Genomic DNA, 26,681 nt, shown 5'->3' on the forward strand with positions numbered 1-26,681 from the left:
ACACTGGTAAACTAGAGAACATTCAGAAGAAGGCAACCGGGATGTTCAAGGGCCTTCACATCTTGCCATCTGAGTATTGTTTGAAGGAACTGGGGATATTTTAATTGAAGAGAAGATTAGGTAGACTATGATAACAGGGAGTGAGTGGTGAGGAAGTAGAACCAAGGAGTATAGGTGTTTTTTTTTTCTAGTAGGAATTTGAGACATTGTAGAACAATGACTTGAGGAAATGGAAGGTGCAAGTGAGGTTTTTTTAAGGGTGGACTAGTATGTGTTGATACTGGGGTTCCATGGGTGAGTGATATTTGAAGAGCTTGTTATTCTTTGTGATTCTGACTTTTACAATCTGCCTCTACTCTTTTCTCATTATTGAAATACTAGTAGAAACATATTCAGGTACATGAATTTTCTTTATTCTTATAGAAGTTGCCAGAAAATTGCAGCATATCTTTCAGCTGATATTGTGGCCTTAGATGACATAAAAAATGTAATTGACTCCAAAGAATTATGGAGGGGGAAGATTCAGATATGGGAACGAAAGGTAAATGGCAATTGTCTGAATTTTTAATTCTAGATTTTCACTTTTATTGCATTTATGTATAGAAAAATATTTTAGTAAGTGTGACCTCATTAATTTTGGCACCCCTTCCAAAGGTACAAATTTCAGGGGCAGCTAGGTGGCGCAGTGGATAGAGCACCGACTCTGGAGTCAGGAAGACCTGAGTTCAAATCCAGCTTCAGACCAAACACTTGACACTTACTAGCTGTGTGACCCTGGGCAAGTCACTTAACCCCAACTGCCTAAAAACAAAGCAAAACAAAAACAAACTTATCTACTCCAAAGGTACAAATTTCAATGTATCTATCCCTCTTCCTATGTGATTCTTGTCTATGTTGCTGAAATTCAACTTTATTAAAATGTTCATTATAAACTGGAGTTTTCTTGTAGTCTTAGCTCCTTAAAATAGTATGTTATATAAAGTAAGTCCATCTTAGAGCCTATCCAAAGTGTTACATTATTTGAAATACCAAGAAAACCTTATCTTCAAACTATATTACCTATAATAATACTATTGGGCGTGGTTCTTCAAAGATAGTTGGTTTAAAAATGCTTTTTTACACGTATCTCTTTGTTTTTCTATCATCTTCATTGCTACATTTCTGCTCCCACAACCAATGAATCATTGTTGGAACAGATATTTTAAAAAGGAACAGAAAGAGCAGCTCAGCAAACCTGCCAGTACACCAATTGAGTCTGCATATGTGCTGTGTTCCACACCTGTAGTCCCTCACCTCTGCAAAGAAGGGAAGGAGTCACATCTTCTCATCTCTTTTTTCAGAATCAGGCTTCACCAAAATAATTGCATGGCATTCATCTTCATTCTCAAAGACAGTGTTATGACAGAAGACTATTCTCTTTCTTTTATTTTTCAGAAATAAAAGAGACTGATATTATTTTGGGTTTTAAAAATATTTTTACATTAAAAATACTTTATAATCCATTTGAGTGAATTTAACATTTAATGGAATCTAGTATTGGCAGATTTTCTAGCTGTTGGGTTGAAAAAGGGAAGAAAAGGTATAGGGCAATAAAGAGATTCTAGTGAAGGTTTTTTTTAAGGATACTGGAGACTTGATTAGTTTGAAGGAAGATGTGAGGGATGGACAGAGAGAGGAAGGAAGAGGGAGGATGATAGGACTATTACGGTTACAGTCTGTTAGAGAAGACAGGAGGGGATGGATCAAGGGAACTTGTGGAGGGCTCAGCCTCTCAGCACTCTCCTCAAACCTTCCACACTCCATCTCCTCCTGTCTTCTCTAGCAGGACTAATTTGCCCATATCCTAATGAATATGTTGGATCTGTGTGGATTAAGAGAAAAAATTAATGACCTGAAATTATATTTCTTATCATCATCTGAACGTACTTGTTTGCAGATGATATGGCAGGAGGATCTTTTGTGGTAAATTTGCATATTTGATAGTAAACCACTTAAGAATAGCCAACTTTCCAGAATATGTTCTAGAAGTCCATTTTATTTTAAAAATACTTTCCATGTAGTGCTTAATAAATGTTTGGAATTGACTAGAATTATAAAACTACATTTATGTGTAATTGTAAATTTCACATATCTTGTACTTCCATATTCTAACAATTCAGTTTAATATTAAATGCCTGCTATATACAAGACACACCTGAATCTTGACCTTTGATGCCTAATTTATAACATCCATAAGTGAGTCCTGAATGTTTGTTTTTTCTTTTTTAGTTTGGATCTGAAGTTAGGTTTCCAGAATTTAGTCTACGAGGAATCTCACCGAAAATTTATAACACATCTTATTTAAATACTTCTTTCTCTACCAAGGAGACAGTAAAATCAAAGGATAGGAATATATTGCCAGAGGTGAGTCATGTGTTTGATCTTCTTTCAGCTAGATAGTAGTTGACTGCTGTCTTTTGTTGTTAAATTTGTTTGAAGCTATTGTCATCATTTTTAATATATATCCTAAAAATTAGTTGGTTTTGGTCTTGATGGCTTAAAACTATGTAATTAAATTATAGTACTTCTTCATAGTTGAAATATTAACCCAGGAAATTTCCTTTTTTAACATTCAGAATGCTTTTAAAATGATATATAATGTTCCATATGTGTGACTGCTGTGTTTATGTGTGTTTTATGTATGTTGTGTGCATGTATGGGTGGGTGATAGAGTATAGAGTTTGGATTTAGGAAAATGTCAGTTCAGTTCCTTCCTCTAGTACATGCTTGTGTTCATACCCAGGTCAAATCACTTTTCATTTTCCCCAGGCAACTGTAAGACCCATCCTGTGTGTGCCCGCACAGTACAGTTTCAGTTTGTTTCAATGAAAAATTAACTTTCTTTCTGTGATGCAGTTTTTTGTGACAAACTAACAGTTGATGAATGATAGCTTCTTTTCAGATAATGTTTGCATAAAAATAACACATCCCCTTTCAGTCATACTGTGTCTAAATTAAAAGTGAAGCCCAAACCATGTTTTCTAGTCATCCTCTAGATTACAACAGATACTGCTTCTCTTCTTGTATAACCTCTTAGTTAATTCCACCTGTAGATAAGAATTTGCAGATAATGATAATGTATGCTACTCTTTAATCAAACTTATGGCCTTAAGTCTTGCCTCAGCGAGAACTCAAAAAAGACTTTACTCTAAGTTATATGAATATATATATATATATATATATGGATTTCTGCTTTTCTCGGGGAAACATCGCAACCCTACCTATCTTAGGATTTTATAAGTAAGCTTTAGAGGGTTACCAAAGGCACAGAGGGGTCAGATGACTTGCTCAGAGTCTTACAGCTAGTTGTTGTCAGAGACAGGACCTGAATTTTGGTCTTGCTGATTCCAAGTGACGTCACTATCCACTGTGCCATTCTGTCTCTCTGTAAATAATGGAGATAATGGTTCCATTTATATTCTGTTAAAACGTTTAAATCAAAAGTTTGTTGTTGCTGTTTTTGAAACAATTACTGGGATGTTTTGTCATGTTACATGACTTCAACATGAATACATACATGAAATATCTCCAATAAAATTTTAACAACCATGAATTACTGTGAATTTCATCATTTTGATGCTAAAAGTTTCAGTTCATTGAATCCACTTACGCTGTTTTTTTGGGCTGTAATATATCTTAATACTTGTCTATTCTTAGTATTGGCAGCAGATTTTAAAATACATTTCTGTGCTAAGATATTTCAAATTTTGTATTCGTATTCAACACTGTCAGAGCTTGTAAAAGGCTTGGAGAATTTTCAAAAAGGAAAGTATCATCATTAGTTTGCTATTGTAAAGTGTGAAGACTGAAGTTTACCTTCTCTGCTGCCCAGCATAGCATATGTTATGCCTCATAGTTTTCATGAAAACAGATTATAAAGTCTTGATGATAAAAATATTTTAAGATATTGTTATTCTATAATGTTTTGCTTGAGTAAAATTTTTATAACTTGAAAATTAATTGTAGTATCTTTTTTTTTTAGGTTTTTCATTATTATGGCCCTGTCTTAGAGTTCATGCAGATGGTGTCATTGTCAGATCTCCCATCGTACTATATGTCAGAAATTGAATTTGAATTGTATCCTTTCATTTACAAACTTTAGTGACAGTGTTTTATTCAAACATCTAATGTTACTCTTCTTAGAAATAAGCCATTTTTGGGTAAGATTTATGCCTGGTGCCTGGATGTATTTTTCCCTCCTTTACCCCTATCAAATCAGATAAAGAAGTGATAACCAATCATAGTAATATAGATTTAAATCTAGAAGGGAGTTTGGAGATGATCTAGTTCATTCCCCTCATCTTCAGATGAAGAAACTGAGGCCTAGAGAGGGATGGTGACGTGTTTAAGGTCTCATAAGTAGTAAGAAACAGAACCATAATTGGAACACAGTTATTCTGACTCCATAGCCTGGAATTATTGGCTGATTATATTTCAGTTGAAAGTCATTAACTAAAATAATAACCTCAATTGTACATTTGCATTTTACCAATTTTATCTCTGACTCTGAACTGAAAGCCTTTTTCCTTTATGAAGGAAGTGCAAACTTTGAAAAGCAGATAAAAGGAAACTTAAGGAGTGCAGAATAAGCTCCAAAAAAGCACACTGGAGTTTCATGGTGTGCAAGAAAGCGTATATCATTTGATTAAATCCTTTTAGGCGAACTGGTGGTAGAAAACCTTGGTCCCCAGGTTTTCCCAATAATGCTAGACATAGAATCATTTTAAACAAGATTTCTTTAGGAAAATAAGCCCTAAATTCTAAACGAGTTGGGGACTTTGAGTACTTAAAAAAAAAAAAGAAAAACTTCATCAATTTCTAGTGGCATGAAAAGTGATGATTTTTAAAACATACCTTTTAAATGCGGGTGGTTCAGAGACTGTCAAAGAATCTCCTTTGTTACTGAAGAGTAGTTGTTTCCCTAAGCTCTGTTATCCTTTTAGTTATTGGTAGGGCTTCTTTGTTTACTTCTTTTGAATAGGATATTGATACTGTTGCTGTCCAAATATTGCTGTCCTTTCTTTGGTACCTGTGATATCTAAGCCTTTCAATGATTCTGGTGGCATTTTTACAAAGTAGAAGTGCTCTTGTCACAGTAGTTTATCGTATGTACTTTAAACAGGGCTCCTTTCCCTTGGAACCAAGCTTTTCACTCAAGAATTCAATAAAGTTAGTGCACATCTACTGTAAACTGGACAGTTGACACTATGTTTATCTAGATCATCAAAATAATGCTACCTGGAATAATAATAACAATAACAGCAAGCTTTGTATAGTTATTTTAGTTGGCAGAGCACCATATGTTATATAACTTTATCTTTACAACAGCCCTGGAAAGTGGGTGCTATTATTATTGCTATTTTACAGGTGAGGAAGCTGAGGCAGATGGTGTTGGCTTAGGGTCACACAACTAATTAAATGTCTGAGATAGGATTTGAACTCAGGTTTTCCCAACTCCAAGTCCAGCGCTATATGCACTGCACCACCCAGGAGCCTCAAGAAGTATGGTTATAGCAATTTCCTTATGCTTCTTATCAAGGATCATATTGTCTGTATGATTATCTTTGGCAGTAAAGTCAGAAATGATTTCATCCCATTATATTTCAGGGCTACTTTTTTGAACACATTCTAAAGTTGGTGCTTCTGGATTGGCATTGGTTCAGTCCTTTACCTTCTGCTATATATTTTCCTGTTCTTTCTTTAGTAATTTTTGTTCTGTCCTTCTAAATCTAAGGTCCATTCACCTTGGCAGAGAAAATACAAATAAAATAAAAGCTGAGTAGTTCTCCTTTTTGTCCATCATGCCTTATCATCTTCCTAGAGCAGGAGACCTATTTCTTTTTTGAGCCTTCTCTTTTCCCTAGAAACATATATTGTTTCTAGGGAAAACATATGTATGTGTGTTTTATGTTTGTCTTAGAAACAAGAGGGAGCCCCTGGAGCTCTTGAGCAGGAAGTAACATGATCAAACTAGTACTTGAGAATGTTATTTTAGTAGCTGAGTGGAGGATGGATTGGAGAAGAGACAGGCTACTGCAGTAGCCTAGGTGAAAGGTAATAAGATCTGAGACTAGAGTGGTAGCCATGTAAGGGCTAAGAAAGGATGGATGGATACAAGAGATTTTGTGGAGGGAGAATCAACAAGACATAGGAATCAATTGGCAGTTGAGGCCTGTTGCTTTAATTATGTCACCATTTCCCTGCTCCAAAACCTTTCGGATATATCAGATGTCTGTAGAATAAAGTCTAATCTCCTTGTAGCCTGATATTCAAAGCCTTTCATATTCTCGCCCCTCAGCTTTCCTTTCCGTTTTTATTCCTTGTTACTTCCCTGTCTTTGGTCTTGCCTGGAGTATGCAGAGCTTCTTTTTAAGTGACTTTTGCTTTTTCTCCACTGTATTGTACTTGTTCTTCATGTTGTTTCCTACATCTAGCATATGCTGTTTTGCCCCTATATCTGCCTATTAAAATTATATACGTCCTTTAAGGCTCAGGTTAAATGCTAATTCTTCAAGTGATTTCTTCCACTTTTGAACAGGGTCCTATTTATACCATTCTTATGTCATTTGTTATATGATAACTTGTATCATAGTTATTTGCACTTAGCTTATTATTATTATTGTTATTTTCCTATTAAATTCCTTGAGAATAAGAAGTGTGTCTTTTGTATTCATACCTATTAGGGATTGAATACATATGTGCATGTAATGAATGATTATATATACCCATATTGCAATATCATTATTATATTAACATCCATTGCCGATCAGTTCCTATGTCTTGTTGATTCTACCTTCAAGAAATGTCTTGTATCCATTTCTTTCTTTGTACTCATGACCACCACCCTAACTCCAGATAATTTCTCTCATATATACATATATGCATACATACATGTATATGCACATACGTAATTTTTGTATTTTTATGTATGTGAAAAAATTGTGGATATACACACACACACACACACACAAACATACATGTATGAGTGTATGTATATGAATTCAGTGCTATAAGATGAGTTAAGTGCACCAAGTTTGACAGCTGCCAATATAACTACAGTGAATGTCTTTCTTAGCTATGTGGATACACTCATCTACAGCCTGACCTTCTGCTTCTTTCCTTTTTTTCCTAGGGAATTAGACTCTGTTTGTAACTAACATGTTCAAGATTGCAAATTCTATTTTAGACAACTTATCTTAGATCTCTGCCACATTGTGATATTTAGTTGTCTTATCTTCCAAAATAATAGCAACCCATATTCATATAGTGCTTTAAGGTATACAGAGGTTTTTTTCTTTTTTTTTTTGCATTAACACTAGGCTAGGTAATTCAAATATTGTCCCTTTTTTATTGATGAGAAGAATGACGTTTAAGAGATCGAATACCTTACTCAAGAGCACACAGCCAGCAGAAGGTAGCAGAGCCAAGGTTCTGAGAAAGTGCCAGAAGCTCAGGAAGATGCAAAAAGCTAGTAGTAGGAAAGAAGAGATAGTGAAATCATAAAACAACTTTGGAAGCCTGCAGACATGTTGGGCAACTAAGCTATATATGGACTGAAGAATTTGTTGAATTTTAAAGTTGTAAATTCTATTTTGTACATACATACCCATGTACTGTATGTATTTTCAGTTTACCTTTTCTTGTTCCATTGCACGAAAGAGATCATAGGATTACAGATTTAAAGCTGGAAGGGACCTCATCTGGCATCCAGTACAAACTCCTTTCCTCCCACCTGTTTTACAGATGAAAGGTCCAGAGTGGTTGAGTGACTTGCTCAAAGTCACACAGTGGCAGATGAAGGATTTAAACTTGGGACTTGTGATTCTGGATCTAGCACCCTTTCAGTTGTTTCAGTGTATAGTGAGATGAAAATGGAAAGCTGGAGCCCTAAAGATTTGGCTCAAAGAAATAGTTTTAAGGTGCTTATATAAATGGTGAATATTACCTTTATGCATATCATCTCCAAAAATCTTTTATAATAACTTACATACAACAGTGCTGTTTCTTCATCAACTTTTAATAATTGTAAAAAGAAATGTATTTTTCTCGGCTTAAGAAATTAAAATATTGGGAAAGAGGAGCTTCCTTTGGAAGCAATATTCATGGATTTATGGAATTTTTTAAATACTGAGGAGACATTCCTATGAAAAAAATTTTAAAGGCAATGAAACTTGTGCTCCACTATGACTTTAACAGTTAAATACAGAGGATTGACAAGAAACAATACAAAGGAGAATTCCAAGTTGCTATTGGAACAGATTTCATCTCTGTGGCAAGGTATAAAAATTTATGTAAAAAATTTAACCTTTAAGTGTGTGGATGGGTATGATTGTATGTTTTTTTTTAATCTGTTTTTGCTTAAAAATGTTTTCAAGTCCATGCTATCCCTATATACATTTTGCACTTGAGCAGAATTTAGCAGAATCTTTGAGTTGGAAGAGATATAGCAGACCATCTAGGCCAAGTTGTATGAATATATTTTTTAGGTATTCTAAACTTTGCCTGTGTTTATTCTAAAAACTCTGTACATGGAAAGTGACCGATTTAAAATGAAATACAGAAAATTTATATATTTTTGTGAGAATGAAATCATTTTGTAATTTTATCCTTTCAGTATGCATTGATTTTCTCACTGTCAGGCCATTTCTTTTTCTTTATTCTCTAGGTATTATGACAATGGAATAGAAATTCTCTTTTTCAATATTCATTTTTGACAGTTATCGTCTCTGGTAGAATGGTGAGGTATAGAAAGAAAATAGACTTTTCAGTTGTGCTTTCCATATGGTTTACCTGAACTACTATTATTTTCTACTCTTTAATTTTATCAATGCCTGTGTTAGAATCGGTTTCAGACTCCTAGAAATATTTGTACCTCTTCTAATAGATTAGAGTTGTGAATTCATTTTTTACAAGTTATTTTGAATGAATAAAAATAACGTCAAGTACTATGCTAAGAAGTGCTAGGGAAACAAATAAGAGTGAGACAGCCCCTGCACTCTGGCAACTTAGAATCTTTTAGAGGGAGACAACACTTCTAAGGCATTTGGGAGAGAAGGAGATTGGCATTATCTTCTTTCCAGGAGTAGTGGTAGTATTGATTTTGTTATGGTTTCTTAACCACACAAGGGGTAGGAGTATATGTGCAGTGGTAGAATGGTTGGCAAGAAAATAGATAGCCAAGGTGGAAAATGAAGTATGGCAACCTGGTGTGGCACTTAGCTGCCAATCAGAGCATGAGTCACAGAACTTAAAGGTTTTAGTCGTTTTCTTTATTATATACCTTTTATGTGCAAAATACTGGGGTAGGCATTCATGCAAAAGTAATACATAGTAGTATAAAGAATGAGAGTATTTCTAGCTGAAGGGCTTAAGAAAGGCCTCATTCTGTATAAGGTGACTCCAGAGCTGTGAAGATGAGGAGGTAGGGAGTGCCTTCCAGATAGAGAAGGCTGCGTGTTGATCGGTCATTTGCCAGTTTTGGTCATTTCTCCTTCTTGGGTACATCCTATTCTCTGCTCAGCTTTCCAAACCTTAGTGAAGGCTCTCATCATTTCTTACCTGAATTATTATAGTGGTCTCCTAGTCTTCCTGTTTAAAGTCTTTTCACTTGGTGCAGCTCGGTGGCGCAGTGGATAGAGCACCGGCCCTGGAGTCAAGAGGATCTGAGTTCAGATCTGACCGCAGACACAAAACACTCACTAGCTGTGTGGCTCTGGGCAAGTCACTTAACCCCAACTGCCTCACCAAAAAAAAAAAAGCCTTTTCCCAATTCCAGTCTCTCCTCCACACAAGTACTGGAATGATTTGCCTGAAGTAAAGGTTTGACCATATTATTCCTCTACTCAGTAAATTCCAGTAGCTCCTCATGGCCTTGAAATCAAATATAAATTCCTTTGTTTTGCTTTTAATGCCCTTCACTTGGCGGCTCTAAGGCAGCTGGTGCAGTGGATGGAGCATTGAGCCTGGAGTCAGGAAGGCTTGAGTTCAAGTCTTACCTGAGACACATATTAGTTTTGTAACCCTGGTCAAGTCACCCAACCTCTATATGCCTCAGTTTTCACTCATTAGTAAAATGAAGATAATAGCATCTGCCTCTCAGAGTTGTTGTGAGAATCAAATAAGATAATAATTGCGAAGTGCTTAGCACGGGGGTGGGGAACCTGAGGCCTATAGAGGCCACATATGGCCCTATAGGTCCCCAGGTGCAGCCCTTTGACTGAATCCAAACTTCACAGAACGAATTCTCTTAATAAAAGGATTTATTCTGTGAAACTTGGACTCAGTCAAAAGGACCTAGAAGGCCACGTGTCCTCAAAGCCGCAGGTTCCACCCCCCTGGATGCCTGGCCCATAGTAAATGGTATATAATTCTCACCTGTCGCTCCAAGAAGCTGTAGCATGTGCAGTGGCCACACTCAGTAAAACTGTCTTGGTAGATGGGCTAAACAAGCTTGAAGGTAGCCAACAGGCCTCAAATCTGTTAGGGAGTGAGGGGGACATCCATCCCACGCGTGTGAAGACTTTCTTGGTAGAAGAGGTGGATGAAAACAATTTGTTCCAATGGCCATTTGGGCCATTGACTTGACTTTTGTTATCTTGACTTTTGTTTTGCCATTGAATTTTGATGTCTTTGCAAGAGAGTGAGGCTGATGAATTTATGCAGCTCTGCCTCGCTTAAATCCAATTCACAAGCAAGTCAGGACATCACTAATTTAGGATGTTGATCTTTGAAAACAACAACAGTATAAGTGTTAGCAGTTGTTATGATTATCATCATCATCATCATCATTATCAATCATTACTATTATTTTTTTCAAATGATGAATTATATATTCTTCTTGATGTTCCTAACTGCAGTACTCCATCTCAAATGTCTGTCTCTTCATTCTGACTGTCGGCCATTTCTAGAATGCTTTTCCAACTTACTTAAAATACCTTGTTTCCTTACAACTGTTGATCAGATGCTGCTGCCTTCTACATAAAGCCTTGCTTGCTTGATTCCCTTATCTTGTTTATGTTTTATATATACTTTATATATGCTCTATCTAGAATGCTGGTTTCTTTAGGATAGAGAGTTGTTAATTAAAGAATACCATACTTAACCCTTAACAGATAGACCTAATTGGCATTTATAGAGAAAGAAAATATTTAAAAATAAATTGGAGTTTTCAGTTTGAGTGCAGGTGATTAATTAAACACTTTGTATTTTCATCCTCTGGGCCTAGCACAGTGCCTGTGGTAGTACACAGAAGGTGCCTAAGAGATGCTGATTAATTGATAATCTAAAAAAAAAATTTGGTTCTTAGAACCTTTTGCCCCATTTTCTTCCATCCTGCTATGATCAGAAGCAAATAGGGGCTACACATGACTGAGATCCATGTTGTATTTTTCTTGTTTTAGGAGTTGTTATGACTAACGAATTTATCACCAAGGAGCATTCCTACTGGTGATGAACTTGTCTGTACTTAGAGATGCTGGGCTGTGGAAAGGGGAAACTATTTATCACTTGAAACATACTTGAAGACTTTCTAGAAACTCTAACACAATATAAAGTAAAAATTTGGCAGAATATCTTATGTAATCAGTCTAATTAGTATAGGGCAAATAAAATGTTTTTATATCAAGTCCTAAAAATAAATAAGCTGAAATTCCGTGAGACTAGTTTACTCTAAGGTGTTTACAAAAGTTTTTACCTTTAGGATGTTTGAGGCAAGACATTTTCATCAAAAAATTTTTTAAGTGTATTGTATTTCACTTAATAGTGGCCTAATTGGCATTTATAGAGAGAAAAGAAATATCTAAAAATAATTGGGAATTCTCAGATTTGAGTGCCAGTAATTAATCATGTAATGAAAGTGAGGCATTAGGTCAACATAGTCTGGTTTTTTTTTTTTTGCTTTTTGCTAGGCAGTTGGGGTTAAGTGACTTGCCCAGGGTCACACAGCTACTAAGTGTCGTGCCTTGTGTGTCTGAGACCAGATTTGAACTCAGGCCCTCCTGACTCGAAGGCCAGGGTTCTATCTACTGCGCCACCTAGCTGCCCCTTCAACATAGTCTTATGAATCATGCTCAGAAATAAATGAGAAGCCCTGGCACATTTCACAGCACCTGTTCTGTTATTTTCTGTTACCACCTAACTCAGTGTGGCTAAAGTATCTTTATTGGGGCAGCTAGGTGGCGCAGTCGATAGAGCACTGGCCTTGAAGTCAGGAGTACCTGAGTTCAAATCCGGCCTCAGACCAAACACTTGATACACTTACTAGCTGTGTGACCCTGGGCAAGTCATTTAACCCCAATTGCCTAAAAAAAAATAATAAAATAAAGTATCTTTATTATCTTCAAGAGTTGCTCTGCATACAGCACAATATAGTAATCTAGTCAAAGTAATTGCAGAGGTGTGGATAACTGGAAAAGTCTGTGGGTTAAAAAAAAATCACAGTCTTCCCATATTTTGCAAACATTAGAACTGACTTCTCACCTGAGGTTTTACATACAACTTTGGATCTAGAAAGATTCCAAGATTGTAGATTTCAATAACAAATGAAATGCTGTAGCCTATTTTTCTAGGTGGAAAAAATAAACAGTAACAACTGAGTGAATGTTGACTAGATAAGTGAATTAAATATTATGTCATGAATTTTTTTTTTCTTAGTGATTGAGCACTTAAATAATGTTCATTATGTTGGATTTTGTCCTTTCAGGTTGGAGCACTCTTTGTTTTACCTTGTAGTGTAAGTAATATACTTACTCCACCACCAAGCCAGCTGAGTACAAGGAAATGGAAGGAGTATATAGCAAAAAAGCCCAAAACTATCACTGGTAGGTATGTTCATATTAAAAGTGTGTGTGTGGCAGTACATTTGGAGAATTCACCTACACAAAGATCTTTTTTTCTTACGTAGTATTTTATGTATCTATTGCTGAAAATCCATATTAATTTTGAAAAATTTTGATTAATTCTAGAGACTTCATGTTTTCATAGATTTTGTAATTTTTAAAAAAATCAGTATTCTGATTTTAAAGTGTTTTTAAAGTATTCACTTAAATTTAAAAAATTGCATTTATTGATGTATTTGATTTTGACAGAAAAGATACCTTCCCAATAAACATCCACCCTCCCACACTAAAATTTTTTACAAAGTTTATTCCCCAAGAAAAGTTTGATCAGCAGTTATAAGAAGGAATAAATAATTTTGGCACTAGGTATTGTGATTGACTACTTTCTTTGACCAGTGTTACTACCCTTAGTATTGCTTAGTTTACAGTTTAGCACGGTGCCTGGCATATAAGTGCTTAATAAATACTTGTTTATTGCTGAAGTTGTGTATATTTTGTTTTTACATTGCTCATTTTAAAATTTTTACAAGTCTTTCTGTATTTCTCTGAATTAGGTATGTAGCATTTCATACAATTCAGTAATGAATAGACCATCATTTTTGCCGTTGCCCAATTGTTGGTCACATTTTTTTTCCAGTGGAGCCCTTTTCACCAGTCTAAAAGTATTCAAGTAATTGTATTGTAATATCACATCATAGGTTACAAGGTGATAATTATTTTTGACCACTGAAACAGAAAAGTTTCAAGTGAAACAGAGCACTTATGATCTGTGTTGGCCCTGGAAGAACCAGCACCAATGAAATAATAGATATTTTGAATATTCAACATATATCATTTGGAGATATTTTAGTCAGCCAGTTTGAGAAATCAAAATTATTCAATCAGCCAAGCAATACGCATTTATTAGGTGCTTATTATGTGCTAGGTGCTGGGGATACAAGTAATGAGCATTTATTAAGTGCTTATTGCTATGTGCTAGGTGCTGGGGATACAAGTACAAAATATAAAATTATACCTAGATATAAGGAGTTTACATCATTTGAGCTATTCCAGATTTGTAAGAATTTACTGAAAAAATTTCCTGTGGCTGAGGCCAAGGCACCCTCCCAAACCAACTAATCCCTGGGCTTGCCCTTTGTGGTTGAAGTGGACCCTAGCTGGAGGTGTTTATTCTACACAGGGAGGAAATCTTCTCCAGGATTTTTCTTCAGATCTTCTCCAATTGTCCCAGGAGGGCCCCTCTTCTGCCCTTACTCTTATTTGTTTTCATGGCTCTGTGTGTTTTACCAGAGGTCCTGTTTTTATCTCTTTTGTGGAGGAGAATCTTGAGAGCTTGAAATTTTTTTAACTACTCTGCCATCGTCCCAGAATCTTCCTCCAATATTTTCTTATCTTGGTTTTGAACCCCCTTTTGGCCAGTTTTTGTTCTTCCTTTCCAATTTAAAGTTATTGATAGAGATAGCTAAAGCAAAATAACAGTGGAACAGCTCTTCCTATTATAAATCATCAGTGTTTTACCCGGGCCAGACAGTATAGGTATACCTTGTTTTATTGTGCTTCATTTTATTGCACTTCATAGATATTGTGGGGGGTTTTGTTTGTTTTTGTTTTCTTACAAATTGAAGGTTTGTGGCAAGCCTGTGGCAAGCAAGTCTGTTGGTGCCATTTTTCCAACAGCATGTGCTCATATTGTACATGTCACGTTTTGGTAATTCTCACAATATTTCAAACTTTTTCATTTTTATTATATCTGTTATGGTGATCTGTGATCAGTGATCTTTGATGTTAATGTTGTAATTGTTTTGGGGTATCACAAACCATGTCCATATAAGATAGCAAACTTAACTGATAAATGTTGTGTGTGTTCTGACTGCACCACTGAGTGGTCATTCCCTTTCTCTCTCCCTCTCCTTGGACCTCCGTTTTCCCCCCGAGACACAATACTGAAGAATATTATATAAACTTAGTTAATAAAGCAGTGTCAGGGTTTGAGAGGATTGACTCCAATTTTGAAAGAAGTTCTACTGTGGGTAAAATGCTATCAAACAGAATCATATGCTACTCAGACATCTTTCGTGAAAGATTTCTTGCGCATGAGTTAGTCAATGTGGCAAACTTCATTGTTGTCCTAAGAAATTGCCTCACCCACCCCAACTGCCACCCCGATCAGTTAGCAGCCAATAACACTGAGGCAAGACTCTACCAGCAAAAAGATTAAGAATAAAAGTCAGTTATAAAATGAGGTGATAATTTTCCTTTCTTCCCAAGGTTGTCATCATTTCTAACCCACCCAAGTTCCTCCTTTTTGGTGAGAATAGTATTTCCCCTTATTGTTTCTCTACCTTTTGAAGGATGAAATTATTAGCTGTATTATACGTTTGTGACACACTTATGATCCGTTTCCTGGACCCTCATCTATTTCCCCTCTAATTCAGATGACCTATAATATACAAGGGCATTATTGCTCTTGTTCTGACTCTTGATTCCTGGATTTCTTATGATTTTGTCACCTTCATACACAATGCTTTTCTGCCCTACTGTTTATATATCCTTTATTTTAAATAAGGTATGTCTTTTTAGAGCCATATTTCAGTAATTAATCTTATCTCACCAAGTGCCAGTGATCCCTATAAGGTTGTTTGCCTTCTTACTTTAGCATCTGTAGCTCATCTTGTTTTAGCCATATACATATTATGTATAGATAGCTGAGGCCATAGGATTTATTGCTAGCTCTTTTCTTGGATTTTGTCTCCTGAGAACATCTGAGCATCCTTACTGCTATTCTTTCTACACTGATGCCCAACTTGGAGACTGAGGTATTTCTCTCTTTCTTTCTCTTTCTTTCTCTTTTTTTCTCTCCCCTCCCCCTCCCTTGTTCTTTCTTTTCACATTTAAGTTTTTTGAGTAGATTTGTAAGATTTTTGGCAAATATATCCTTAACGTCCCTTGTTACTTTCACTTCATCCCTTGCAAAGAAAGGGAAAAAAAATGAAAATTTGCCCATCTGAGATTTGAATTAAGAAACTCTTGTACATTTAACACTGTATAATTTCCCAAATATAATTCAACACATTATCTTCTCACTACTCATTTCTGTGCCCAGAATTGTTTGAGTCTTTTGGGGTTTGTTGCTTTCAGTAGCAGGAGCTTTGCAAAAGAATTAGATAAGCCTGTCAGTCGTGAAAACAGTAATCTCTTTTATTTGGAGTATTCAAAGGAAGACTAGGTGACTTGACTAGAAATGCCCAAGGGAACACAAAGAGGGAGGTAGGGATGACATACTAGGGCAGCTTGCCACTTGCCTGTACCCTGGTGCCCTGAGACCTCCAAAGTGGGACTGGACACAGGTACAGCCAGGGATGTTAACAGGCCAGCTTGGGCACAGTGTTCTTCAAGGTATTGCAGAAGGAAAAAGTGCACACTGCAGAAGGTGGTGTGTGTGTGTGTGTGTGTGTGTGTGTGTGTGTGTGTGTGTGTGTGTGTGTGTGTGAGAGAGAGAGAGAGAGAGTGCATATGCACAAATGCCTAAGAAGATGGCGGAGTAGGTCAAAAAATTTCAAGCTCTCAAGATTTTCCTCCACAAAACAGCACCTCTGGTCAAACATAGAGCCATGAAAACAAATAAGAGTAGGGGCAGAGAGGAATCCTCCTGGGACAATTGGAGAAGACTTTAGTTTAGGCATTCTATTTAGTAGATTGCTGCTTTGGGTGATAGAATACTGACTTGAAAGGTTTAATTCCTTTCTTTCATGCCTAATTTGCTCATTTTGTGTAACTTATTACGTAGTCAGTCTGGTAGTTGAAGAGACATAAGAAAAAATTGGATGATATTAGGGCAAAATTTACCAACCCTAGATGACATCTTATTATATTCTAGGTTGCAAGTTGATATGCATTTTGAAATCAATTTTTAAAGTGCAGTATTTAAAACATTCTTCTGTCCTGTTTGGAGTGAATGTTGTTTTTAAATTTTTAATTAACTGTTACCTCATATCTCCTATGCAATTTCTGTTACAACCTTTAAAGGAATGACTCAATTTATCTAGTTGGATTTGATTTTTCTTTTTTAATGATTACTTCTGGAAATTTAGGTCTGAATATTTGTACCTTTTGAATTGTAATAAGCCAGTTATCACGTCACATTCTTTGAAGTCATACTGATTACTGATTAGACTGTCATTAAGACTGATTAGGCTGAGACTTCACAGTTTTCTTTTAATCTTAGTGGTTGAGCCCAAATCAGAATGGACAGATGATTATTAATTGCTGTTCTGTTGCTCATATTCCTTTCTGTAGAGGAAATTCTATATAGTGTACTTATAATAGGCAGCTCTGCTTTCATCAAAAGACTGATTAATAACTTGACAAAGATTTAGGTAGCTTATTTGCTTCTATTTTAAGATCTGTCATATTAGACAAACCTGTCACCCTTTTCCATTTTACTTTTAAACCTCCATCTTTTCCCTTTTATCTCATTTTCTTTCTAACTATTTGGGGACCTTTGTTAAGTTACTTGTGCCATTTTCCTCATCTATAAAATGAGTAGAATGTACTAGGAGGAGGAGGGAGTACATTTTAAGCATGTAGGGGAGAGAATGGGGAGATAGCCCTCTTAAATGCATAGAAGCGGCCAATGGCATGTCAAGTTTCAGGAACAGCTAGTAGTCTGCTATAGCTAGAACTTGGAGTATGTGAAGGAGAATAATATGAAATATGTTAGGGTAACTGAGCTGAAGTCAGATTAATGATGACTTCAGCTACCAGGTTGAGGATTTTATGTTTTTTCCTAAAGGCAATAGGAGGCTATTGAAGAATTTTGAAGAAGAATGTGGCATTATCAGCCTGAGCTCTTCAGAAGATTATTTTAGTAGCCATGTGAAGGATGTGTCATAGAAGAGAGACCTTCAGATTAGGGAGACCTGTCAGGAGATGTATAGAATAGTTAAGTACTTGTTTGTGTTTACATCGATCCAGTATATTACCCAAGAATGATGAGGTCCTGAACCAGGGTTGTGTCAGTTTTAGTGGAGAGAAGAGGACAGGTGTAATGTTGTAGAGAGGGAAACCTCAAGACTTGGTAACTGATTGAATATCGTAGGGACTGAGGGAAAGCAAAGAGTCAGGTGACTTTGAAATTTTGAATTTTTAAACTGAGTAATTAGAAGAATGGTAGTACCATCACATACACACAAAATTGGGAAGTTTTAGACGAGGATCAGGTTTCAGGGAGAAGATAATGAGTTGGACACATTGACATAAAATGTCCAATAATGTTGGATATTTTGAGTTTGAGGTACTTAAACAGTTATCCAGTTGACATCACAGAATCACAGAATTTGTAAATTGTAAAAAAAAGAAAAAGCCAGATTCCAAGATGTGGTTTGCAGGGAAACATTCAGAAAGTTGTATCCTAGTATTTGGTGGAAAGATTTTTATAAATACAAATGTTTATAAATACTTTTAAAAAAATAAATGTTATAAATTAGTGCAGTTGACTGTGCATTTTCCTAAAGGTGATGTTCATGTGTTCAAGTTTACCAAACCATGTAAAAGCTGAATATCTATAGGAAAATGCTTTTAACTGGTCATGAAATTGCAGAAAAAATTTTGTGGGTTTTTTTATTGGATTTCTTTTAGAGATTTGATTGTGGAATATAATTTATCCCCTGAACATTTTTATAATGCTGAAGAAACGTCTATTTTAGTGATTCTTGTCAAGCTCTACCTTATCAGCTACAAGTGAATCCATTGCCAGCTGGTTTTAAGTAGAATAAGGACAGATTAACTGTTCTTAAGCATGCTAATGCTGTAGGCTCACATAAAAATAAAACCTTTGGTGATTGGAAAATATAATCATCCTAGAGCTTTCCAAGGCATTACAAATTTCCTTGTTCCTTACCAAGTTAATTTAGGGATGGACAAAGAATTTTGATTGGTTTTATCAATTGATATACTTTCAGTGAAAGAACTTTAGCAATATAGTCATACCTGAAAATAGCAAATCTAATACTATGGCTTAATAATTGTGTAGACCTGGCTCACTCATGAGTAACAGCAATGTCTTATAATTTTTCCATTTTCTTGCCTGCCACTTTTACCTTGTTGATTTAAACTATGGACCAGAGCATTGTTAAGGCTATGGAATGCTAGTAATAAAACAGATTTAGTGAGGAAGTTGTGGCATAATGTGGACCTTTTAGTTATATTACAAAAGGTGCTATTTTTAATTTTTTTCTCAAAATTTTGTTAAGAAGGGGGCAGCTAGGTGGTGCAGTGGATAGAGCACCGGCCCTGAAGTCAGGAGTACCTGAGTTCAAATCCGGTCTCAGACCAAACACTTGACACTTACTAGCTGTGTGACCCTGGGCAAGTCACTTAACCCCAAATGCCTCAAGAAAAAAGAAAAAAGAAAGAAAATTTTATTAAAAGTAAAACTTAAGGAGGACGTGGAGAAAAATGTAGCTAATGGTCTGCAGAATTAAGTTCTCATGGTAAAGAATTTGAAGACATCAAAATTAGGCTTCACAAAAATTCACAAATATATGCTAAACTACAGGTCCTCTTAAAATAAAGCTTACAGTGATTGGAAAGGAACTTTCTAGGTCTTCTAAAAAATATTACCAAACTCCTGGATGGACGGTTCCCCTCTCCCCACCCCAGATTGGGCTTCTCGGTTTGATTTGCTTACAGTGTAATTCTTGAAATGGCATATCTTTCACATTAGTTTAGTCTCATCAACAAAGTAGCCATTTTCTAGACATTGTGTATAGGTATAAATGGCTCTCTCTCTTTATTGATGTTGGAGTTTGCCATATTGTCTCTGTCGTACTGAACGTGCCTCTAATCATGAGGTTATATTTTCCACATTGTTGAATTGGGAAATTAATTTTGGCAGTAGTTGCTCTAAAAAGCATTTGGATGTAGTTGTGAGTTCTTGTTGCTTTGGTAGTGTATTCTGGGGGGGGGGGTTACATTAGCATAAATAGCGATAATAGTATTTTTATCATATATAAATACGCTATGAAAAAATTTTGACTCTGGAACCAGAGGACTTGAATTCAAATCCCAGCTCTCATGCTAGTATAGCCTGTGTGATCTTGGGCAAGTTAAGTAGCTAAGTCTCCCAGGGCCTCAGTTTCCATGTCAGTAAAAGGAAGAGTTTGGACTAACTGGTCTCCAAGGTCATTTCCGGTTCTGGTTTTATAATCCTGTGATCTTACATATAAAAAATTTGATAGACATTTAGAAATGATTACTTTTGCCCTCCAAAAAAAAAAGTAGATTCAGAGTAGATTTTTTTAAAAAGGGAATTACAAGTCTAATCAATGCTTTACAAAAGCTGAGATTAACAGTTGTCTTGCTTATAAGATGATAGCATCCAATTGACAAATGAAAATGAAGTTAAATCCCGGATATATAATTTCCCCTTATTTTCCTGGTAAGAGAGATGAGAGTTGCATGCCAGTTTATACAACTAAAAAAATCTGGTTTTGTTACTCACTGCAGCATTTACATAAGAATTACCTAATAAGCCTCTAATTTAACACCTACCAAACCTGGAACAACATTTAAAAATGGTTATTTAGTCATTATAGGTAAGGGAGTTCTTAAAATAAATACTTATGAAGAAAATAAGGTTGTTCTAATAATAGTCTTCAGTGATTAGGATGCCAGTAGAGGTGATATAATGTAAATTAGATGTGAGAAGCATGACATGAAATAAATATTGCTTAAATTGGCAAAAAGATAGTTGGTAGATGAATTGTTACAGTTACTCTTGGGGCAAACTTTAGTTTCATATAGAACAGGTGTCAACAAAAGTCTGTCGCAATAACCTGCACTTGAAGAAGAAATACCGATAAAGCCTTTTAAAAGGCAGATGTTTGACTAGAACTGGGGACTAGCAGCAGCACTGTAGGCTAACTAAATACATTATGTTGACTTTTACTATTTGTTTCTTGTTTTGTGGATATACTTTGACCCATAGTATATCTGCTGTTATGAAGTGATCAATTTCTCTTATAATTAAAATGCAGCAGCTATTATTCGATTTGATTTTTTCCATTTCCTTTTTAATATCAATTAGCATGAGTTTTTATGAAGATCAGTGAACTTGCCTTGGGGTTATGAAGTATGAAAAAAAATTTCATTTCATAGTATTTTCTATTCCTGAGATAATCCACGCTCAAGGAAACACTGTCAGAAAAAATCCCAAGCAAACATTATTCATGTTGACTTTACTGATGTACCTTGGATTGGAACAGTATATATTACTGATTATCAGAAATATAAGTCAGGTTTTATTTTGCTTTAAGAAAATCTCTTGGAGCAGCTAGGTGGCAGAGTGGCTAGAGCACTGGCCCTGAAGTCAGGAGGACCTGAGTTCAAATCCAGCCTCAGACCAAACATTTGACACTTATAAGCTATGTGTGTGACTCTGGGCAAGTTACTTAACCCTAATTGCCTAAAAATTAACAAGAAAGAAAGAAAGAAAATCTCTTAAGATTTTCTTAAAAGATTAATAGCAGTATAATATTGATAATGGTGTCATTTAGGACCAAGGGGCCCTACTTTCTAGAAAGGCAGGAAGTAAGCTGGGCAGAAGGGGATTTTATCTGCTTATGGATGCAGAGGAAAGAACCTAACATTTTCCTTTTAAAAGTTATATTTTGTTTCATATCTCTTGATATCATTAGCTGATGATTCTCATTTGAAAAAAGCATTAATTTCTAATTCCTAATCCCTTAATATAGTAAGGCAGGATGGCCACAAGGCAGACCTGAAGGTTATACTGATTGTGTTTCAGCCACTCAGATTCTACCCTTGTGGCAAAGGCTTAGCCAGTGATTGGTGGTTGCTTGGACAGTAGTCATCAATCAAATTTAGGGAAAGGTGAAAAGCAATAGTGAGATGGTGAGATCAAGGATCACACAAATACGTGGACTTCTCACTTATTCTGTATAGCAGTTATCCTGAGACTAACCTTTTTCTGTGTGCTTTAGGTTTGCCACTGTATTTATAAAGTAATCTAAGCTGCTTTTGAAAACAAGTGGTATTTGAGGCAGTAGTTAGTGGCATTCTACTATTTCCTACCTAACGTACTTTTCTTTATGTCTCCTACTTTTTCTTTCTCTTTGCATCTTCCTCTCATCTTACTGCATCTTTTCTATTCCGTATTCCTTATCTTTCCTTCTCTTCTACTTATGTCACAAGTCTGAAGGTGTCATTTCTTTACCATGATGGTATTGATAAGAGTCTAAGAGTCTGCTGGTCCCTCCTCTAGTGCTTCATCACTATTTCTTTACTATTCTGGATAGTTTGAAAGTGGCTACCATGGATGGTAGGAATAGAATTCAAGGATGCTTTATATGTTTTCTCTGTTCTGTTTTACAAATGATCATCATCATTACTTTATGTGAAAGACAAAAAGTTGGTAGACAGCAAGAGGTGAATAAGCAGAAACATGAAAAAAATATAATTTGGCCAGTGAAACAGATTTGTCTTTCAAGGAGATCCTGCTTTTTTTGTCAGGAAGGTTGAAATGAAATCATATTTTAATTTTAGCTAACTGGCAAGTTGGTGCCTTATCTAGATCAAATGGATTGCATGTAAGTAACCTTGTTCTAAGTTTTTATTGACATAAATAAATATAGTAGATGAAAAAAGATCAAGTGCCTTCTATCACCTCATTTCTTTTCCCCTTCCTGCAGCCCTGCAGAAGGAGTTTTTACAGCAAATACTTCCAACTTGAGAAAAGTCTAAAACAGAGAATTGCAAGGAAGAGGCCAACTCTGGTTTAGCTTGATGTTTTGCATCTTTGTAAAATGTGATGCAGCTTATCTATGTAAGAATATGTGTTACTCTGGATAAGTTCAGTGTCTCTTTTCATTTTTTGCTGTGAAATGTTTAGATTCCAGAGTATAAGATGTACTCAGTACAACTATTAAGTATATAATTTACATTCTGTAGCCAAGGAATACTTTTATAACCACTAATGAGGACATATTAGAAATGCTACCATATTTTGTTTCAAGAGTGTTAAAATTAATTTTCAGAGGTTTAAATATAATTTTTTGTTATTAGTTCCAGATGTTGAAGTGAAAGGAGAGTGCTCAAGCTATTATCTCTTGTTGCAAGGTAATAACAATGGGCGATGTAAAGTGACATTGATTTATTCAGCCAACCAGATCAATGGTTCAGCTGCACTCAACCTAATTCATGGAAATATGAAGGCAAAGCCAGAAGAAAGTAAGTATTAACTTTAGATGGAAAGAACAATTATATGTGTAGGGGAAAGAGGAACAAGCATTTATTAAACACCTAGTATATGCCAGGAACTGGGTTAAGTACTTTACTGATATTGTTTCTTTTGATTCTTACAAAAATTTCAGGAGGTAGGTGCTATTATTATCCTCATTATAAGCTGAGGAAGTGACAAGAGTTTGAAGTTACTTGCCTGGGGTCCCATAGCTAATAAGTAGCTGAGATTGAATTTGAACTTAGGGCTTCCTGACTCCAAGTCTGCTGCTGCCTAACTGCTTCATAGGTAGCCATGGAATAATTAATTTGTACAGGTTTAGATGGAAGAAAAAAAGTGGAAGACCTTGATGTTCTTTTATACCAAATTCCTTTTCTCTTTTACATGTTTTTATTTTATCCAAATTTTATTATTAGAAAGGGAGGTGGGCAATAGCATGCATATGTGTCAGTGATATCTCAGCAATTTCATTGAAACTGAGAGGACTTTCCTCTAATACAGTAGATCCCCTGTCAGGATTACTAGAGGTGAATAACAGTTCTACAGAATAGGTATGTTCTGCACCATTGGACAGGGTACCCACATAATTAAGATCTTAGTTCTGTTAAAGTATTCAAATTTAATTTTGAAGCATAAAATGATATTACAAATAACCTCCTACAAATTTAGAAAGAACACCCTGTTTTAGTATAGATGAACCACAAATGTGATGATTTATTGTCAGTATTTTTCCTTTAAACCAAGAGTCAGCCATGACCTAACATTAGTTAGTACATTTTAAAATACAATCAAACCTTATTTTTACAAGAACAAGTGGCTCTTGGGCTGTAGTTTGCAGACTGCTACAGTCTAAACTACTAAACCATCATTATAGCTTTCCTTTGGATAAATTCCTCCTCATCCTATTCTCTTATCCATATTTCCTCTCTTAACTTCTGTTTCCATCTAGGAATTCTCAATACTTTCTGCAAAAGTTCTAGTTAAGAGTTTAAAGGGAAAGAGAAAGGATGACAGAAGAAAGTACTTCCATGTTTTCTAAGATCACACAGATTGAGAAGACAAGGTTTAAAACACATAGTATTTTACTTAGCTTTCTTTGTATTGACTCCTTAATATTTGAGTACTAACTGTGTAAATACCTTTTGAATGAGTGACCAATCACAGCCCATCCTTGTATATCATGTGCATATGTAGCATTAGAAGCTCTAATAATCATCATACCTCTCAAATTGTATATATTGGCATTATGGGAAATATACTATAATAATTTTGTCTGGAAACTGACAAGTAGTTGGTTGTGTGAGTAATCTTTAATGATAACTTTGCTGTACTCCAAACAGGCTCTCCTGTTGACTTCATCTGTTCGCTACCATGTTTCTCTGGAGAACAGGTTGTACAGAGAGAGAAGCAACTGGCTAAGGTCCAAGATTTGGCTTTAAAGGAATATCTGAGTAAGTATGGAAGAGTGCACGTCATGTAAGCTTAATACAGAATACTGACTTAATTCAGAAACAAATCATCTTAATTCCAGTTTGATTTGAGAGTGTATACTGTATTGGAAACAAATTTAAATTGTTATTGTCAAAAGAGCAGGATTGTTCTCTTTTTAGCAAATAAAACAAGTTCTACATTGGGAAGTTTTGAATCCTTGTCTTAACATCTGTCAGGGAGGGAATGTTATATCTTAAAATTCAGGATCTTAAATAAGGTGCTGAGCACTTTGTTTTCTGTGTACTTATTTTTTCAAGCCTTTCAAAAATGTATGTCATTGGGTTTTATTTCAAATAAATCTTTAATATGTACCACCAACTTCAGAGAACTTAGTACAAATTATTACATAGTGATTTGGCTAGCATGTTTCATAGTACTCATTATAATTGGCTATTTCCAAGTTTTCAGTCTCCCTGTCTCTGTAGGTGATTCCCATATACCTTATCTTTCAAGTGATACCACCCCTATATATATAGGCCTCTTTTTGTATTTGTGTGTTGGGAGCAGTGGTACACTTCTGATTCTTCTTCAAAGCCTACTGAGACATCCTTCTTGATCCATATTTCACCACCGCAGTTGTAAAAGCATTCAGAAGAAGCTCAGATTCCTTTGCTGCCTATTAGAAAACTCTTCCCAACTGGTATCAGAGTGATGGAAAATTCACTGCATATCTGCTAATCCAATATGATAAACTTCACAGTTCTTTGAATTATTAAATCAATATAATAATAAAGTCTTTGGTTTTTGAGAGTACTGAAGGAAAATGTTACAGTTAGTAGGAATGGCTAAATTGATTTTAATTTATAAGGTAATTTGAGTGTTGCTTATTAAACTGTTAACATCATAAGGAATAATTAAGCAATGACTGAAGTGGCCCTTATAATTCACTGTTAGTATCATTCCATTTATATATACATCCCACAACTACCACCCTAGTGTGGGCCCTCATCACCTCATATCTGTACTATTATGATAGCTTGCTGGTTGCTGTCCCTGCCTCAAGTCTTTCTACACTCCAGTCCATCTTCCACTTAACTGTCAAATTAATCTTAACATACCAGTCTGACCATTTCAAATTACACAGAACTCTTCCCCCCCAGTCAGTAAATTCTAGTGGCTGTCTGTTACCTCTAGGATTGAATATGAAATCTTTTATTTGGCTGATCCAGCAACACTGGTTTTCTTGCTTCCTTGCAGAAAACATTGCATCTGCTGATCCCATACCTTTTTACTACCTGTACTTCATGCCTAGAATACTTTCCCTCTTCCTTTCTGCATCCTAGGTTCTTTGGCTTTCTTCAAGACTCAGTTCAAATCCCACTTCCTGACGCTGCCCTTTCCTGATCTCTGTCTCTCTATTCCCCTAACAAGCTTTCCCTCTGAGATTCCCTCCCTTTTACCCTGTGTATGTTTGTGGGTCTGTCTGTCTGTCTATCCAGCTATCAATCATCTACACATAGTTATTTGCATGTTGTCTATACCCCATTAGAATGTGATCTCCTTGAGGGCAAGGACTATGTCTCCACCTTTTTTTGTATCCTCAGAGCTTAGCACAGTGCCTCACAAATAAGGGTTTAATAAATGCTTGCAGACTGATTTAGTACCAGGAAATTTTAAGGTGAATTGAAGGAACAAATGAAGTACAATAATGCAATATATTATAAAATAAGTACTATCTGTAATTAGTTTCTTGAGAAGCCTTTTTAAATGTCTTGAGTTCAACAACCTATTTTATCATGTAAATTCACAATGGGGTTCTTTACTGCTAGCTCTCCCCTGTTTATACCCAAATGTGAAAAGAGACCTAAAATCAGCTTCCCAGTATGTAAAATAGAACCTCTATACAGAATTTCCTCCACCACATAGAGGAAGTCACAGAGCTATTGAAGTAAAAGTCTAGCCTCACTTGCCCATATTTGGTTTTTCTACTTTGAGTATGCTGTCTGCACATTTTTAAATCCTAAATCAGCTTTCCTTGGCCAAACGGTCCCAATCTTTTATCACTCATATATTCTTACCTTTCAGGATAGGCATGTTATCTGGCTCATGTAATATCA

General features: G+C 35.6%; 1 protein-coding gene across 1 annotated transcript in view; it reads left to right on the forward strand.

Moving 5' to 3' along the window:
- The window catches only part of MTBP (MDM2 binding protein), an 84,614-nt gene that overhangs the window by 10,431 nt on the left and 47,502 nt on the right, over positions 1 to 26,681 (forward strand). The window contains exons 7-14 of the mRNA XM_020964979.2: positions 424 to 541; positions 2,269 to 2,403; positions 4,022 to 4,116; positions 8,246 to 8,311; positions 10,489 to 10,495; positions 12,740 to 12,857; positions 22,959 to 23,123; positions 24,474 to 24,584. Coding sequence (XP_020820638.1) covers positions 424 to 541; positions 2,269 to 2,403; positions 4,022 to 4,116; positions 8,246 to 8,311; positions 10,489 to 10,495; positions 12,740 to 12,857; positions 22,959 to 23,123; positions 24,474 to 24,584 — 815 coding nt within the window. The remainder of the gene's footprint in view (positions 1 to 423; positions 542 to 2,268; positions 2,404 to 4,021; positions 4,117 to 8,245; positions 8,312 to 10,488; positions 10,496 to 12,739; positions 12,858 to 22,958; positions 23,124 to 24,473; positions 24,585 to 26,681) is intronic.

This window comes from Phascolarctos cinereus, unplaced genomic scaffold (assembly GCF_003287225.1).
Source record: "Phascolarctos cinereus isolate Bilbo 61053 unplaced genomic scaffold, phaCin_HiC Scaffold_4;HRSCAF=312, whole genome shotgun sequence".
Classification (NCBI taxonomy): Eukaryota; Metazoa; Chordata; class Mammalia; order Diprotodontia; family Phascolarctidae; genus Phascolarctos; species Phascolarctos cinereus.